The sequence below is a fragment of the Pangasianodon hypophthalmus genome, chromosome 4 (assembly GCF_027358585.1).
Source record: "Pangasianodon hypophthalmus isolate fPanHyp1 chromosome 4, fPanHyp1.pri, whole genome shotgun sequence".
NCBI classification, from domain to species: Eukaryota; Metazoa; Chordata; class Actinopteri; order Siluriformes; family Pangasiidae; genus Pangasianodon; species Pangasianodon hypophthalmus.
This window is the reverse complement of record NC_069713.1, coordinates 25,398,417-25,417,788: the sequence shown is the minus strand read 5'-3', so window position 1 is coordinate 25,417,788 and position 19,372 is coordinate 25,398,417. Positions and strand designations below refer to the sequence as shown.

The 19,372-nt window shown below is 36.4% G+C and overlaps 1 protein-coding gene across 1 annotated transcript; it reads left to right on the top strand.

Moving 5' to 3' along the window:
* The first annotated feature begins 10,807 nt into the window (after positions 1-10,807).
* atp6v0b (ATPase H+ transporting V0 subunit b) lies at positions 10,808-17,799 on the top strand. Its single transcript, XM_026937077.3, has 8 exons — positions 10,808-11,071; positions 12,756-12,804; positions 12,898-12,981; positions 14,226-14,303; positions 14,394-14,463; positions 14,668-14,719; positions 14,839-15,029; positions 16,006-17,799. The coding sequence occupies exons 1-8, from the start codon at positions 11,002-11,004 to the stop codon at positions 16,030-16,032; spliced, it is 621 nt and encodes a 206-aa protein (XP_026792878.1). The 5' UTR covers positions 10,808-11,001; the 3' UTR covers positions 16,033-17,799.
* The last annotated feature ends 1,573 nt before the right edge of the window (positions 17,800-19,372 follow it).

Genomic DNA, 19,372 nt, shown 5'->3' with positions numbered 1-19,372 from the left:
AACTGAACACTTTTGGGATGAACTGGAACACCTACTGAGCCCCAGGCCTCCTCGCCTGACATCAGTGCCTGACTTCACTAATGCTCTTGCAGCTTAATGAGCAAATCTCCACGGTAACACTCCAAAATCTAGTGGAAAACCTTCCCAAAAGAGTGGAGCTTATTATATCAGCAAAGGACAGACTAAATCTGGAATGGGATGTTCAAAAAAACACATATGGGTGTAATGGTCCACAAACTTTTGGCTTATTTTCTCCTGAAAAAAAGACTGACCGCCAGTTACTGAAGATGAATGAAAGACATTTTAGAATATACAGAATAGAGACAAAGCTATCAAAAGAGTCTAATGCTGTAGAAAAGGCTAACATAGCCACGGTTTGTCATCTTTGATCATCTGAAATAGCAACTTAGGAAGAGTTTGTATATGCCTGAGGATTTTAATCATTTTAAAATCCTCATAATCTTAAATCTATGCAACTTAGAGACATTTCAGAGGTCACTCAAAGGGCATCCTCAGTGTCTGGTTCCTCTCAATGTTTCTTCATCATGTTGTCTCAGAGAGCTTTTCCTTGCCACTTTTGCCTCCGGCTTGCTCATTAGAGATCTAAAGCTATATCTAGATTTCTCTAAAACTGCTTTGTGACAATGTCTATTATGAAAATTGAATTCTGAAAACAGAAAGGAGACAATCACTTTGACCTTCTGTTCAGTTGAATCCCACCCACACTGAACACTGAACCATGCAGAACTGATGAAGCCCAGAGCATGAGTGTTAGAAACATCATCAAGATTCTAACAGAAGACACCTAAGCTGCCTAGACTCCAGTCCTTTCCTAAAATTAAGATATTTTTCCATCCAATGGGTGTCATGTGCAGTTAGTGTGGTGAGTAACCAAAAGGTAAGTTGCCTAGATTTACAACTACAAGACCTTAAAGACTTTCAAAACATATAGAACTGGAATTGAAAAAATTTTCCACATGGACACATAAGGGCCTGATAATGGGCTGAATAATGCTGTTTTAAATCACTTGCTCAAGGCGTTGAAAGAAATCACTTAAAAACGCTACTTTTCAGGATAATTTGATCTCATGTGGGTAGTGTAGCTCCATGGTGATTTCGCTTCAATTCATGTCAGTTTGCTTTGTGCAGCCATGGCGGTATTGAAAGACTGGGTTACTGACAGATTGGCTGAAAAAAAGTCTTTCCTTTCTGTTAACTTGTCTAGGTGAATGCAGCAGCCTTTCTTTAACAGTCAATCTCTTCTGTGCAATAACCATTAATGACATGGGCGTTTTTCTTCTCTTACACTAAGATGCTGATTTAGCTGCATATAAATATAACAGTTATCATATTTCAAGTGTGTACAAAACAGCACTATATTTTCACAAACTATGGGTGAAAGACCCTGACATTAAATTTAATTATTTGTATTAAATTCAATATATTTTATTTCCACATGGCTTTTGAATCTATTTCTGATGCTGAGATGCAGTCCCAAAATGCTCTATTATATTCCCCTTTCATGAGGTGAAATAAATTTATTATCATCAACACATTACAAAAATGAGAGGCACCTTATAAATAATGTGGGGGTTCAGAATAAAGGACTCTCAAGATGAGGTTGATTGAAACATCGTGCGCAATTGGCCTAAGATGGATGATAATTCAATTATTTATAATGGCACCATGCAGAATCACATACCTCAGTTAGATTAGAATTGGTCATGAAGGCACATGGGAGCAGGTATTTGTGCACTGTCCGTCGCCAACTATGAACAGAATATAGTCAGATACAGACAGCTAATTCTTGATGAACTGGAACGGCATATTATGTTTGCAATCGCTTTATATTCCTCATTCATTTCCATTCTTCCATTCTGCCTTGTTGCTGCAGTTACCACCATACACGACATGCTGAGTATCATGCTCTTAGCCCGATGGTCCACTGATACTCATTATCTTGCATTTTCTAAATCAGCAAGGCTCTTTTGCTGCCTGGTTTGAAGCTGTGGAAATGTGTCTGGAATGTATAAAAATCTAATCAAGTGAATGCTATTTGTTCTTCATTTTGTCCTATACGACGAAAGAATTTTCATGAACAAAACAAACTGATTGATACAATCATTATTTCATAAGAGAGAAAAAGATTGATATAAACTGCAGAAGGCAAGAAAGAAACAGAAGAAGAAATAAGCCCACAAAGTGAATATACACTATTATAATATATATTTTTACTCTGGGCTTGGGAGCTGACATGGAGCCGAGAACAAAAAACACAATCACTACAATGCCAAGCTAAGAACATGCTGTGAATACATAAAAGCAGCTATGGATTTTAAGCAATAGTCTTTGAACGTTTAAAGTGAGCCTGTAGGTCGAAGGTATTGAAAATGCCAAGGTATGTCTGGACCTGAATTCAGAAAGCATGTGATGGGTTGTCATGTGTACCCTTAGTTTACTCCTATGTACACAGACTGAAATCTTATCCACACAATTAGCCATCGTGTGCAGCAGCAGCACATCAACAAGCCTTACTGTGATAACATTATGCAAACCCTGCGTTTTCATTCTGTGCATTTCAATGCTACTCCTGTGTCCCTGCTTTACAACTGTCATGCACAAGATTGGTTTTCTCAAGAGCTGTACCAGCTAAAGATGTCATACACTATACCTGAAAACAAATCCTGATATGTGTGTATGACTGGAATATATAGGCCTGGTGTGCTTTCTCTTTTAATAGGTATATACAGCCACCCTGCAAACATGCAAACGTGCAAATGAAGGAATTCATGTCAGTTTTAATATATTTAAGAATGTGTAAGACACAACGGTGTTGTGTTAGGGCAGGAGAAGTGAAACAGCTCCAGTGGTCTGCCGCAGTGGTCCAGTGGTCTATAAAAGCATTAAATTAAAGTTGCCTGAATACTGTATATTATTATACTTTACATTATTAAGTTGTACACCTTTGGTTAATGAAATGTGAGTACTGAATGGCTAAATAAATGTACTTTTTTACAATCATATCTAACACACAGTCAAATGAAAGGACTAAAAACTGAAATTTCACACAGTATTAATATCACTGATTTTAAAGGAACTTTGGCACCATCATCTGTCTGATAAGGCAATTTTTTTTTGGTTCACAGTCATTATCACTATAGATAATATTGACCTTTAGATTATATAAAGGTCTCATATATGACTTTTAGATAATATAGGTCTCATATATATATATATATATATATATATATATATATATATATATATATATATATATATATATATATATATATATATATATAAATAAATAAAGTGATTTACCGTTATATCACATATATATCTGAAATAATACCTTATAAAGTTTAGGTCAAGGAAACTAAAACAAAGCACATGGCACTGCTTGATTGGGTTGGATTTTGTATCAACCACAGATAGGGCTGAAATCTTCTCAAATATGTTTCTATACAACAATACTTTTCAGTACCTCATTGTGTTTAGCCTAGCCTAATATTAAATTAATCTGAAATGGCTACCTATTTGACATGTAGTAGTGTATTATTGTATAAAAGCCTGTACTTCAAGCTTCATATAATGCTCTATATAGGACGTTTGGGTACAGAGGGTGCCGATGTTCTGACAAATTGTCTTACCAATTATAGGGTCCTACCAAGAGCTTCTGTGCATACACACATATTCATATCCTTGGAGAGATCCTTGAAGCATTTCTTGGGCTTTTCATGCAGGAATTCTCTGAGGCCCAGGACAGTGTCCCACAGGTGGGAAATACCAAGGCAGTATTAATTCAATTCAAATTTATTTGTAACAACAGACATTGTCACAAAGCAGCTTTACATAAATCTGGATATAAAATATAAAATTTTCAAAAATCAGAACTCTAGATATAAAATTTTCAGACTCAGTAGGGAACTCATCCTCTTCTGGTGCCACCAAATAGTGTGATTATAAATCATTCTACTTTTATAACTGTATACTATAAACTATATACTTAAACTTTAAGAGTTTTAAGTTTCATTATCAATCCTTTAATGATGTTGAGTGTAAACTGTTCTTAGCAATTGCTGTCTGAAGGCTATCCAAGAAAGAACATCCACAGCCATCTTTAGGGTGTGGTGGAACCATCCGCAATAAATACACATACTAGAGAAATGAATGTGTATATGTGGTGTTAGACACCTCCGCAGGTGAAAGCTTACTGGAGAATTATCTGTCTCTTTCTGACACACACACACACACACACACACATACTGCTACAAATATATCCTGATGACTTAACTTCTAAAAGGACCTACCTTTGTATTTTATTTTAGGGAATTCATTTTGATTATATGCTAATACCATCAACAATCATCATGATATTATAGTAGCTACTGTTTTATGTTTTATCACAGCCTTGCAATTTCTGGTTGGAGCAGTTATAGATTTATATCATGATGTATATATGAGGCCCCAAAAATGGTTCAAGCCCAGGGGCCCCACTCTGAGTCTGCCCCTGCCTATAACAGTACTCTTGTAACAAAGGGCTCTCGGGCAGGTTATATGGATCCATTAGCAGAAGGTTTATTAAGACAAAAGGCAGGGTCAGAATGTTCCAGGTCAAATACCAGTAAATCTCAGAGAATGCAAAGTCCAAAACACATTCCAATAACATGGTCAAGAAGGCAGGCAAGGTCAATAACCCACAGATCAGAGATAGCATCAAAAGTAAAGGGCAGAACCAGGGCAGAGCCAAGGCAGAAATGAGACAAGCAAGGCAGGGTCTTACACAAGACGACTATCAAGACAAAATGACTCAGAACTTGCATGAGTGATGGGATGAACTGTAAGGCTTTGCAGCAAAGCTAAAGTCCATGTGCTTTATATAGGGAACAAACAGGAAATGACAATAAACAACAATGAAGTCATGCAAAACTCAGGGCGAGGGGGCCCTCTGGTGGTCAGGCCAAGGTTTGACCAAGCTGGACGTTACCAGTTCTTTGGTGGAACTCGCACTTCTCGAGGCATACAAGTTGTTTTCTAGAAGTTTTCGTAGTACGACATATTCACATTCAGTCTTAAAATAGATCAGGACATTAATGTATGATGACACAACAATTCAGGAATTCTCTGAGAATTTCATTTACAAAGGCATAACCAAGTATTCAAAATGACCTGAATTGGTAATGAAAGCCGTCCAAGCTGGATGTTACACTCTAACATAACATAAATGGAGATGACTAATCAGCCTCCTATTTCTTAAGCAGGATTGTCTCCTCTCATGCTGGCATGAGATTAAATCTGTTACACCATGAGCCATAGCAAGAAAGTTTCTTGCAGTCAATTTGTGAGAGTACAGTTGCTAACTTTCAGAGATATACTGGCGTGAGATTTTTCATTTCATTTTTTCGGCTTTTATACTATACTCGTGCCAACATATAGCATTATGCACTGCTTAAGTCAGTCCTCTGTAAGCTGCAGATTTGAAGACGAAACCTGCATGTGAAGATCAGGGTCAAGGAAACTATATTATAGAGTCCATGATATCATTACAACAAGTAAATTCCAGAAAAATACTATTACAGAGAGACTTATCCATACCAAGATTATCTTCCATTTTAATTACAGCCTCACTGTGCTCGCCATCTGGGACAGTGGAACATAAATTAAGTGTCATAGGAAAGCACAAGTCCTTCTGGTCCTTTAAACCTCTTTAAACCTCTGTAGCAGAAACTGTCATGTTAGTCAGCATGATACTGGCAAAAACAATGCACAATCATATACAGACAGATGCTGATACTGATGTGGGGTATACTAACTTTTGATGCCTTGTTCCTATTCCTTACTCTTGGATAGGAGTATAGTGACTTCAGCCATCATTACTTCCTGTAAAAGAACTAACACATCTACTGTAGTTATTAGGGTTGTAACTGAATATGAATACATTAAAAAATGAACAGATAAAATGTTCTGAACAAATACAAATACAGATGCAAATAGGAGGTGCACTATTCATTTAAATCTGAATACAGATACAGACATGGATATCTGGATCGCATAATTGATAAAGATACAGATAATTTCATTGTGTTACACCCTTAGTAGACATATATCTATTCATTCATGCATTTATTAGAATTCATAATATTATAATCTTTACATTCATGAAAAAAAACTTTCGGGAAACTTTTATAGTTAATACCTTTGCTTATACAATCGTTTGCTGCACAAAATGAACTATAACGCTCACTCTGTTTCGATTGCAGAACAATTCCATAATCTGCCAGAAGAAATCGGCTTCCTCTTGGTCAGGTTCTTGATCCTAAGATTTCCACCGGATAAAACGAATCAGGTCCTCCTTCTGCATCTTATTATATTACTGCAACAGATGTTGGAACAGCTTGCTAATATGGATTACTTCACACAAACACCTGACGCAATGGTTCAAAACATTACTGCTTAAATAGCTGGCATAATTAATATTCAGCTTCTGTGTATCTCACCTCATAAGAAGGTCAGGAAGAGTTACATTTTGCCAATCAGACATGTAGTTATCATCATGGTAGTGGATGTTGACCTTTCCTGGGGTCAAAACCTAAGTTATGACTACAGAACCTGAACCTGACTCTATAAACATATAAACATTGTTTATATTACAGTACTGGACTGTTTCTATTTAATCATATCCAGGATTAGAAACTACAACCTTACACATTAGAATGCATTTATTGTCTCTTGTGTATGAAATGTTGTCATGTATCATGTAATGTGATAGGCCTTGAATCTTAATCTTATTTTCCACAGCTTTTATGTTAACATTCCTTTACTTCTGCACTGTGTGTGTCCTACATGGACTGCATGGATGAACACCAGTTTCTCCTCCAGATTGGTATTGGGCTTTTCTGACATTCGCACGTCCATCATGTTCAACAATGTTGTAGAAAACTGTGGGACATTAGAATTTATATGGTTATTCTGTATAATTTTTCCCAGATGTAAAACAGAAACAAAATGGTTCACTTTTCACTAACAGAGGTCACTGTCACCAGAATGTTTCTGATTGTGTTAGGTAACATGTGCTTAAGCTTTATGAACTTTCCATTCTTTTCTCTTGAGAGAGTGCATGGAAATTATTTTACAGTTAAATGGATCCTTGGCTGCAAAAAGTTTGAGAATCTCTGCCCATGTCTGCATTGATGTCAGACGCAAACTCCCTGGAACAGTGTAATGCTAGGTTTGGACACAGCCATGTTATTCTCATATAAGAAGATTAGGAAATATTTCATAAGTAAAACAAGAAATAGGTAAATAAATAAATATCAGTAAAATAGGAACAGCGAGAAATTGAAAAAAATAAAAATAAAGGGGCAGTAATTGATAGAAAGGGGAGTAATATGAAGTTATTTTAATACATTTTCTTGACTATTTGAGATTTCAGGAAAGACTTAAAGGCATGTTTGAGCTCATCATTTTTTGTACTCTGTTATACACATTTATAATCAGATAATCCTCTCTGCTCAGCATGCATATAGCCTAGGAGTCATAATCACAGTCAAATTCTGAGAGACCAAACATCTATATTCTGATGCTAATGAAAACACACACAACAGTAATACGGTTGTAACACTTTCAATTTCAATTTCAATTTTCAATTTATTTATAATGCACATTTAAAACAACTTTCATTGACCAAAGTGCTGTACATAAAGCATAGACCTAATTACAGCATTTAAAAAATGCACAGACCTAATCGCTGTATTAGTATTGCATAGTCTTGTACACAGCAGTAAAATCCATATAACCTTAAAACAACCCAATCACCTATCATTAAAAGCACAGGAGAAAAGATGAGTTTTTAACAGACATTTAAATTCAGACACTGTAGAAGCAGTTCTGATAGATAAAGGCAAAGTGTTCCATAGTTTGGGACCAGCAACAGAGAAGGCTCTATCTCCCCTACATTTTAGTCTTGTTCTGGGAATCCACAACATATGTGTAGTCTGAGATCTGAGAGATCTGACAGGATTGTGGACAGTAAGCAACTCTGAAAGATATTGAGGAGCAAGACAATTAACTTTATAGTAACTTTCATGAATATATCATTACTAGTTATGAAAAGTTTACAGTATACAGCTCATATCATTGTGTAAACAAGTTTACATTCATCTTTGGCTAAATGATTGCATTACATACAGTCATGTATAATTAGGTATCTACATACACTAAATCATATTTCTGACAAATAATTTATTTTGTACATTGTGTAAGTCAGAGTGTTCCAAAATTTATTTAGTGTTTTATATGTGTAATTCTTCAGTAAACGTTTACATCACACATGTATGAACCATGAATCAATCAACCCTTAATTGCAAAATATTACTAACAAAATACTCAAGAAGAACCACAAACGCAAGTTCAACTTTTAATCTGACTCAGTTAAAACTCATTTTAAAATGGTTTATATATACACTGCATGCGCTCATGCTTACTTTGTGCCATGCTTACACTGCCCTAAATCAGTTATTTAGTCAAGACATCTGTAACATTTGCTAATTTAGTTCACTGTAGTTCAAGTTCATGGTGTTTCTGCTCATTAAGCTCATGTGGCTCTTGCTTTTTATATATGTGAAATTTCATATTCATCCTAGGAAATGGAGTGACCCCAGGTTTCAAAGTTTTCTAACGTAAATATTTAAATATTTTAACAAATTGAAATGTTTTACAAATAAGAAAGCAAAAAATCTACAAATTTTATAAATTATTGCGACACTTTTGTGACACTCCACCCTTGCAATGTATATTTATATATTGTTATTTGTATATTGTTTTGATTCATATTCGGAGTATATGAATTTTTAATGTAAGGGGTTCTCAAACTTTAAAGTGAAAATAAAATGAAAATGAAAATAAAATGAACACTATTTAGTGTAAATGAACACTATTTAAATGTGTACAATAATATTTTATCTATTTAATGGAGCCACAGAGCTTTTTACGCCTGACCTTTCCACCACCAGGGCACATTAGGTCTAAGGTCACATCATTTATAGGCCTACTTGTTTTTGAGTTTTAAGATAAGATAATCCTTTATTTGTCTCCCAATGGGGAAATTTGCATATGTGCAAATTTGCATGGGTTTGGAGAAACCCATTCAATTTCAGTGACCGGTCAGATGGGTTATTAACTATAAGACCTCAGTAATAAAGATAATAACTTTCATAATGGTGGGTGTGATTTCCACCACTTTAACTAAATTTAAAAAGCATGAACCTCCTGGCTATCCTTCATGGAATTCGGGGTGTCCCTGGACCTCACTTTAAGAACCATTCTTTTAATGTATTTAGCAGCCTGCCCCATAACATGGGGGGACAACTAGTAGCTGTCCCAGGCCCAGACTGGGTGAGGGCCCTGGAGAGTTTAGTAGTCCACTGACATGAAGTATAAAACCATCTGAAATATGTCTATTTAATAAAACTATGGTGGTAAAAAAATTAGGTTTATGCATTGTTTCCAACTCATCAGTTTAGATAATATTTACTCTATTTATGTAAAATGTTGGTCTGCTGCATTTCTTGTGGCCTTGTATGGCTACTTACTGACAGTTTCTCATACACTATATGGCCAAAAGTATGTGGACACCTGACCATCACACTCATATGTGGGTTACCCAAACTGTTTCCACAAAGTTAAAAGCACACAAAGAAAGCCTAAGAAATGGGGGTTCCAACTTAGGAATGGGATGTTCAGCAAGCACATATGGGTATTATGGTCAGGTGTCCACATACTTCTGGCCATATTGTGTATGTAAAGGGTCTCTGGCCATTAGTCGCCTTCAGTCTTGCAACGTTGCTACAATGTCGCATAATTCAGGAACACAAAAAAGAAAACAGGAAGTACTGGTTAACTTAAGGAAGTTCTTGAAGCAATCCTGAATATTGCATTTGAACGAGTTATAGTTCTGTTATGGCAAAGTTCTTGAAGCAATACTGAATACTGCATTTGAACGAGTTATAGTTCTGTTATGGCAAAGTTCTTGAAGCAATACTGAATACTGCATTTGAACGAGTTATAGTTCTGTTATGGCAAAGTTCTTGAAGCAATACTGAATACTGCATTTGATGAGTTAAAGGTCTGTTATGGGAAAGTTCTTGAAGCAATACTGAATACTGCATTTGATGAGTTAAAGGTCTGTTATGGGAAAGTTCTTGAAGCAATACTGAATACTGCATTTGATGAGTTAAAGGTATGTTATGGGAAAGTTCTTGAAGCAATACTGAATACTGCATTTGATGAGCTAAAGGTCTGTTATGGGAAAGTTCTTGAAGCAATACTGAATACTGCATTTGAACGAGTTATAGTTCTGTTATGGGAAAGTTCTTGAAGCAATACTGAATACTGCATTTGATGAGCTAAAGGTCTGTTATGGGAAAGTTCTTGAAGCAATACTGAATACTGCATTTGATGAGTTAAAGGTATGTTATGGGAAAGTTCTTGAAGCAATACTGAATACTGCATTTGATGAGCTAAAGGTCTGTTATGGGAAAGTTCTTGAAGCAATACTGAATACTGCATTTGATGAGCTAAAGGTCTGTTATGGGAAAGTTCTTGAAGCAGTCCTGCATATTGCATTAGAATGAGTTATAGTTCTGTTATGCACGACGGGCCTGTTACCGGAAGTCATTTTAAAAACAGCTGTATGTTCCAGCATGGTAAAATAGTGAAATGTTGTAAGGGGAATACAGTAGACTAGCACTCATCTTGGTGAGCGCGCGCCCTCCGTTGTGTGGCTGAGTCACGTGCTAAAGTGGTGCTCGTCACATGATCAGCTGATCTCCGCTTCCTCTCTCTGGATGGCTGCAGGATTTTCAAGCTCCTCTGGTTCATCGCTGGTAAAAGAGCCGCTTCGTTCGTGTATACTTTAATCTAAAAGCCTTTCGAGCCACGACAGGCTGTAGACTGATCTGGACGCGCGTTTAGGTAGCAAAGCTGGCGCTTTTGGTTGAGTGGATGATGAACGGCCACGCAATTCTCTACACCGGGGTCACTTTGGCCTTCTGGAGCACCATCCTCATCGTCGGTATGTTCTTTAATATTATCATTAGTCCCTCCATTTCCTCTTGCCATCCTCCATCATTTCTGATGAATGGCATGAAAACGTTTGCTCATAAGATTCGTGGATTTCTTGACAAGCTAGCTTTCTCTTACTCGTTCAGTCGTCCACAGTTAGCATTGCTAATATAATAGCTAGCCTGTGGAACAGCTAGTCAGGTTACTGTCAGCTGTCACACAGCGCCGGTAGACTTCATCGAGATAAAAATGGAGATACTGCTGAAGAAATGGTGTTAAAGCTCGCTGGAGGTTATAATGTGTATTTTAGAGAGCTCTAACTCACAAATTACTTGACGTGTTGCTAACTAGCAGCTAGCCTAACGGCTAGTTAGCGGTGGCACCGTGATAGCATCGGCCTTGACGTTACTGTTTACATCTGCTGAATAGTATGTGTACTTTAGCTATTTGCAAATTCTGAGTATTTCCACCGGAAAACTGACCAGGCCACGGTTGTGAATTTGTAAAACAAGAGCATTATATTTATTATAAAGGACAATGACTTTGTTTTTGTTGGACGGGTTTTAAACACTGAGAGTCACGAATTCTCCAAATGTTCATTTCCAGCTGCTTTTAGCTTCTGCAGTAAACATTAGCACAGCTTTAGTCTGAGCCTTCCTCTTTTACTTTAGTACAGCATAACTATACCCATTCCTGCTCAATATATCAAAAATATCATATCGAGACACTTACAAATGTCGTTGATATACGATATTTATTCCTTCATCACTTTCAGTTCATTCGTTCTGCCTTTTCAGTGAGGAAAGATACACAATACGAATTAGAGCATTGCTTTTGCTAACAAAACAGTGGAGCCATTTACTGAAACTGATCAGCTGAGACTTTCATTCATTCATTCATTCATTCATCCATCTTCTGTAACCACTTTATCCTGGTCAGAGTCATGCTGGATCTGGGGTCTATCCTGGGAATAGTGGGTGTGATGCAGGAATACACACTGAATGGGACGCCAGTCCTTTTCTGGACAACGCATACACACTCACACACACATTCACACCTGAGGCAGTTTAGAGTAGCCAGTCCACCTACTGGCATGTTTTTGGGAGGAAACTGGAGAACCCAGTGGAAATCCGCACAGAGAACCGGCACAGAAAGTCCACACCGGATGTAACCTGAGCTCAGGTTCAAACCTGGGACCCTGTCCGGTGCACAGCCATGTGACTTTATTCCCCTTTACAAAATATCAAAGTGCTGCATGGGGAAAAAAAGCATAAACTGATACAAAAAAATTTCATTCACTTTGTTAAATATAGTTAAAAAGCAGTTATGAGAATACATTAAATTGTCTGGTCGGTTAAATTTGCGTATTTTTACTTATCCGTCATGAAGTCTTTCTAGTCTTTGTAACTTGGGCTGAATGAGGAAGGAACAATTCTCATGTGAGTGTGAGTTATCACACATCCTCAATGGAGCACACACTTTGTCATGGGCCTCTTTGTAGTTGTGGAAACAAGTTAAATTTATTTATTTATTAACTTTGTTTCTGCTAGTTAATACAGAAAGATGTCTCAGTTAGATTACATTTGTCTGAATGATCCTGCCTTATTTATTTATGTGTTTTATGAAAAGGTCTATATTTGTCTGATTTCTTCAGATTCTGATGTGACTAAACTATGTTTCATGTTTCTCATCAGGAATCTGCTATACAATCTTTGACCTCGGATTCAGGTTTGACGTGGCATGGTGAGTGTTAAGTATATCCTTTATGATATAATGTGGGATTTATATCTTATTTAATCTCTCTGCATTTTAAAATCTTGGTGTCTCGTCTGGCAGGTTTTTAACAGAGACGTCCCCGTATATGTGGGCCAACCTTGGAATCGGCCTGGCCATCTCACTGTCTGTGGTTGGAGCGGCTTGGTAAGAGCTCATGCTATTTCCCCTTTTCTCCTTCTTTCACAAGAGAACAGCTCACAGTGAAGGCAGGGGGGATTTTATGATGTGGAAAAAGCTGAACTGCCCATATATCTGTCTTAATGTCTGAATGCCTTTTAACAAAACTTGTGTACATGTGTCAGAGTGCAGCTACACTACACATGAAAAGGAGTTGTGACCTTTTATAAATGAGGAAAATCCATTCACTGCATATGTAATCCTGAGCTCAGCATTAGTGTTCTTATACAATTGCTGTGACAAATATTTGCATTTTTGCTCATTTTCGCATTTGTCAAGGTCCCATTTTACATTCTTTAGTAGAATAAATCAAGAACTACTAAACCAAAGTGAAGGAGAGATCATCTGACATCCTGACAGTACTATAAACATCAAATGCTGCAAGTTAGAGAGCAGAATTGGCCCTGCTTTTCCTCCTGTTGATGTAATTCAGTCTGTCCACTCATGTAGTGTGTATTTAATAGGGCAGTTAGTGCTCTCCTCCAAGTGTGTTCAACCGCAGATGCTACATGAGCTGTAGGGAAAGAAGATGAATTGGTTTCATGTTAGGGCTGGGTGATATGACAATATAATGTTGATATCTTGATAAATATGATTGCAGTACACTGATATTCTGAGATATTGTGGGCATTGTGATAACTTTTTAATGTTTTGTAACTAATATTTACAAAGCCTGGAAGCAGCTGATTTGATGTTTTTCCAGTGTTTTGGATCAATGATCAATTATTAAAAAGATTTTATGAGACCATTTTATTTTTAATTTTATTTGAGCTTTATTTATAAATGCCACACTGCTGCAGCAAACCAGTATATCTTGATACATACCTTGTTGTTGCTCATTACTGCTGAGATTGGTTGCTGACTTTAATAAGTATTTTAATAAATTAGATGATGATAATAATGGAAAAGCTCAATTCATAAGAAGAGTCCTGTAAAAGTGTGAATTTACTGTGATTGGAATCAGACTTTTGTTATTAAAGTCTTTTGAGCACTGATCTACAATAATCTGTAGTTAACATTAACTAACATTAGTTAGGAGATGCTTCTATCCGAAGTGAGATGGAATAAAACCCATGTATGTTGAGCAGATTAGGGTTTACCACTGCTCTCTAACTATTTGCATTATATTATAAATTATATACATATTATGCAGTATATAAACATGCACGTTATATTGGTATTAAGCTTGTTGTATATTCTCGTCTCTGCAGGGGAATTTACATCACTGGCTCCAGCATCATCGGTGGAGGTGTCAAGGCCCCGAGAATTAAGACCAAGAACCTCGTCAGGTTAGTTCTATCTGCCTTCTGTCTTTTATTTTTAGTTTATTCATTTCATGTGAATATTGCTGACGTCGTTATATGGTCTTTGCTCTGCAGTATAATCTTTTGTGAAGCTGTTGCCATTTATGGGATCATCATGGCAATTGTCATAAGTAACATGGCAGAGGTGAGCTGTTAAAAGTGAAAGTGTAACTAGTCGACTCGTTTGTTTCTGTTTCATCACAAATAAAATCTTTTTATAAATAAAGAAATAAATAAATAGAGCATTCGAATTTGAATTCAAATTTATTTAATTCTTAAATGTTTTGTTGAGAGATTTTGTTTTGTAAGTATTTTAATAATTTATCATTCTAAACTTTGTGTGCCTCAGAGGTTCAGTGGCACAACTCCAGAGACAATTGGACCAAGGAACTACCAAGCAGGTATAAAACAGCACATGCGAAAGGAGTTTTAGATTTTACTTCAAATTCATCTTTGAAATTTGGAATTTTGGTTCTGTTTATTAAGTTAATTAAACCATTTTATGGTGCCATATTTCCAGGCTACTCCATGTTCGGGGCAGGTCTCACTGTTGGCTTTTCCAATCTCTTCTGTGGCATCTGCGTTGGCATCGTGGGCAGTGGGGCTGCTTTGGCTGATGCCCAGAACGCCAGCCTGTTTGTTAAGATTCTCATTGTGGAAATCTTTGGCAGTGCCATCGGGCTGTTTGGAGTCATTGTAGCCATCTTGCAGGTGGGTAATTCTTTCCACTTAATGCACTGTCATGAGAAAGAATTATATCTCCATAGAGGAGAGGAAACATATATTTATTTTATGATTAGGCATAATGATAAAGACACTTAAAGACCTCTCATACCTCCAGGAAGAGGAATTAAGTTTTCCTGAAACCATCATGTTCCCTTTTTTCCTGTTGCAACATTCTGAGGGGCTTCCTATTTACTGTAATTGAGTTTGGTATGTGACATTATCATGGTAGGAATCCAAACTGCTTGTAGTATCAGTGAAAGGCTGTTTAAGCAAAAGAACAAGAGTTCGTTGTCACAAATAACGTTACTGCTTTAAAAGAAAAAAAAAAGAGGAGCTGCTAATTATCAGCTACAGGAGACTCTTGTTGTGCTATATGGTGGTTTTTTTTTTTTGTTTTTTTTTTTTTTTAATGGTGTTTTTTTCTTGATGCACATTTATGTTCACTTCTAGGTAATCCACATATGGTTAATTTGTACAACTCAGTGGAATTGCATGATCAATGATGCATGATGTTTGTCTACATGCTATCAGTAATGTTTGTCCTGGACGTTTGTGGACATTTTTGATTGTATTTAAAAAAAAAAAACAAAAAAAAAAAACACTCCTATATAAACCAAAGCCAATATGGAGTTTTCAGTTGTGCTCATTTTCATTATATCAGTTCTCCATCTCCATCTGGCCACACTAAAAAATTGATATGTGCCGTGATCATAATTTATTAGTCACACCCTGGAGATGGATCTGATGTGTTTACTTAAATTCTGATTATCCGGTAACTCTACTGCAAATGAAACAAATGGAATTGTGTGTGCGCGCGTGTGTGTGCAAACGGACTACGCTGTGAATTCATATCACATTCAGTCTGCTTACTCCTCAAGTACAGTTGATAAATTGAATCCTCCCACCAGTTATTTTCTTGAATATTAATATTGTCTGACACGTATTTTTTTTCTTTCCCCAGACATCGAAAGTAAAAATGGGAGATTAGAGAATACGCCGTCTGCAAGACAAACAACAAAAGAAGAATGACGCTGTGTTGGATACACAGCCTGACTATGTAAATACATAGTAAATTATTTAAATGTATTTTCTTTCTTTTTTTTTTTTTTTTCCCTGTGTCTGTTTTTAACCGTTGTTTACCGAAGAGTGAAACATTCGCACCACTTTGTCTTAAAGGAATGCACGTTTAAGTCAAACCCAGATCTTTAAGACGTTTCACACAAATGAACCTCAGAAGAAGAAATATCTTCAACAGGTGTGATGTTGGCCCTATTATCGACGTATAAGATATATGAGAATTGTATTGATTTCTAGAGGTTATTTTATTTGAAATGTATGAATACATGTGTAAAAATATAAGTAGATAGCAGATTCTGTAGAGTAGAATCCCATCATGCAAAGACTGGACTTCAGACACCTAAACTCCCTGAAAGATTACGTGGTACTTTGGTGAAAGTTTTGAATTTCTCTAGGGCTGTGTAGCTTGCTGTGATTTGCTGTTCTGTACAAAACAAAAAAAAAGTGAGATGTTGTTATTTGTATGTATTATGGCTGTCTGAAGTGTTATTATTCCATGGTATGGAGATGCGTTAAAGTCAGATCTATTGTAAATCCTATAGCCAGAACAACTCTGGACACTTTGAATATCGTTCATTCTTGTGTGTTGTGTTCGTTCATCTGCGAAGCCATTAATAGACGAGGACACGGCTGATCTCTCATTATTCCCAATCTTTAAGTGAAACACAGTTAATTTGATATTAATAGTGTTTGTATTTGCATTGGCACCAGGACACACTTCAGTTGCGATTGGTTGAGAATGAGAGGATGTATAAATCTAATGTTTATAAGAATATCTTAAAAAAAAATATGTGAGGCATGAGGATGTTTAGCATTCCATATTTCTCCTACTGTATGTGATCTTCTTTGGTTTTTTTTTTCCTTTACTGACGTAAGATGCACACTTACCTGCATTTAAAGTTCCCTATTCAACCCACTTAGCTCTGTAGGTACTCCTCTCAGGAGATGAGCTTGCAGTGATGGTTGCCACTGCAGAGGATTTGTCTTGCAGTCAGACAGATTCAGGTGGCTTTGACAGGCTTTTGGTTATGTTGCATGCACTTGCAGCTCTTCCTTTAGAGAGTTACAGCTTGACTGTACATTTTGTGTTTTTCTTTGTTTCTTTCTGTAATAATGTATCTGTGTAGTCCCGGGACATGCAATACAAAGCGCTTCAGTGAATTCTAGCTTCTAATGAATGACCTAAACCTAAACTCCAGCACACTTCAGTAAATTCACTGCTCCCAGACAACTCCTTCAACTCGCCAGATAATTCTCAGCTTTAGTATGTGTGGTCATATAGAGACTGTCTGGATTATTGCAATAGATTTTTTTCCTTTTTTTAAAAAAAATTCACACCGGAAAGCCACAGTCTTTTACAGAAACACCACTGATGCTTTATCATTTAGTCTATACACATTTATTTCAAAGCATTCCAGTAATGTATCTTGATGTCAGCTCTTGGAGGTAAAGAAGGCCCTATTAGCAGCTTGGCCGCTTTCATGTGCCTTTGCTAATACGGAATGTCCACATCTATGCCTACCTGTCTGCTTGTAATTCTTGATTCTCTCTTGACCAGGCATCCAGTGATTGTGTTTATGTTCCTGTGGTGATTTTCATTGTTTTGAAATGTAAAAGTGGATGCTGTTGACTTTCATAAATGGTCCTCGAACAAATAAATACATCAAGCCTGTCCTGATGTCCTTTTGTTCCTGTGTCAGTCTCTTGTAAATCATTTCTCTTAATATGTGTATTTGTTAATCAGTAACTGATCATGTTAACAGGCACTAAACTTGAGGCTCTAAACTTATCCCTAAATGTAGAATTGCACTAATTAATTTCTGTGTATGCTTCAACTTAATGCCACTTTCTCTTTAAGGATAATCCGCAGAATATAACTGACATGATCCCACTGGGGCAGGAATTACTCTGTCTGACGCTCGAGAGAGGACACTTAACATGGACATCATGATTATGCAAATAATTGGAAATAAATCTAATAAATTGCAATGTGTCTATGATGTATAGAACCATTTCTTTTTCTAAGATATATTGCAAAGATTGGCATTATTTATGTCGTCCTGCCCCACCAAAATCTATGGTCTGCTGCCCCTGCTCTATAACTTTCATGCAGCATCATGTTTATGGTCATATTAAAGTAATATAAATTTAAATAAGTTATATTTGCTTACATAATTGCTAATATATAATATCAACTTCTGGGCTTATCAAGTTCAAAATTCACTCAATTCATTCAATCAGTTACATAACCGCCATCTTAAAACTCAACCATGAGAAAGGGATTTGTCTGTCTACTAATGAAAATTTTTATATTATTTATATATAATTTCGATTGCCTAGACATACTTGGTATTCAATAATAAATTTGACATAAGAATAAGAAAAATATGATTAAACTATTGAGTACTTTGACATTCTCTGTTGAGTTCTTACCTTCAAGTAATCACTAGATGGAAGCAGAGTGCATGAAAAAACCTCGAGCTTCTAAATACCTCACTCTTCAGCTGCTTCATGGTTTAACTGCAAAGCTAATTACTAAAATTGCTACACATGTTTGACTGTATAGCTATTTAGAAACATATTTGATTTCCCATGCTGTTTTTTTTTTTAGAGAATCCCTTTGGTGAAAGCCCTAATGCCATTTTATGTGCTTTCCAATATGTTTATTCGTTCAAGTATAGTTTAAAGGATGAACCTTTAGCAGCTCAGGAGATTTTATTTTAACATGACTGTAGACTTGAGAAAAGAAGAAACATTTTATGTTCAAAATATGAAGCTAACTACTTTGTTAGCTGATAACAACTGAAAAATGTATAACCTTGCTACATTATTCCGCCATGCCTCCCCAGATAGCAAGTCACAAGTCAAAACGTTTATTGTCATATGTACAAGTACTATGTAATTCTTGCTTGAATGCTTCTCCACAGACTGTAACCAAGACAAAAAATATGTCTGCGAAGAACAGAAATCAACACATCACCATGCCTTGGCACCATTTTGTTGTTGGCCATGTTGGCTTAAAGTCAGTTCGCTACTACATTAGCAAATTATCATGCAAGCTAGTTTGCTAATTAGCTGACTGTCAACCGTTCAGGGAATTCTTTCCCCAAGTTGATTTTCCAATTGTTACCAGTTCACTACGGTCACACTGCAATGCCTTCAGGGCAACATCTGCTCCTGAGGTCCATAGACACCCCATCCACCAATTTACTCCGTCAAAACCTGTCAGCAATTCAGTCATATTTTATTGG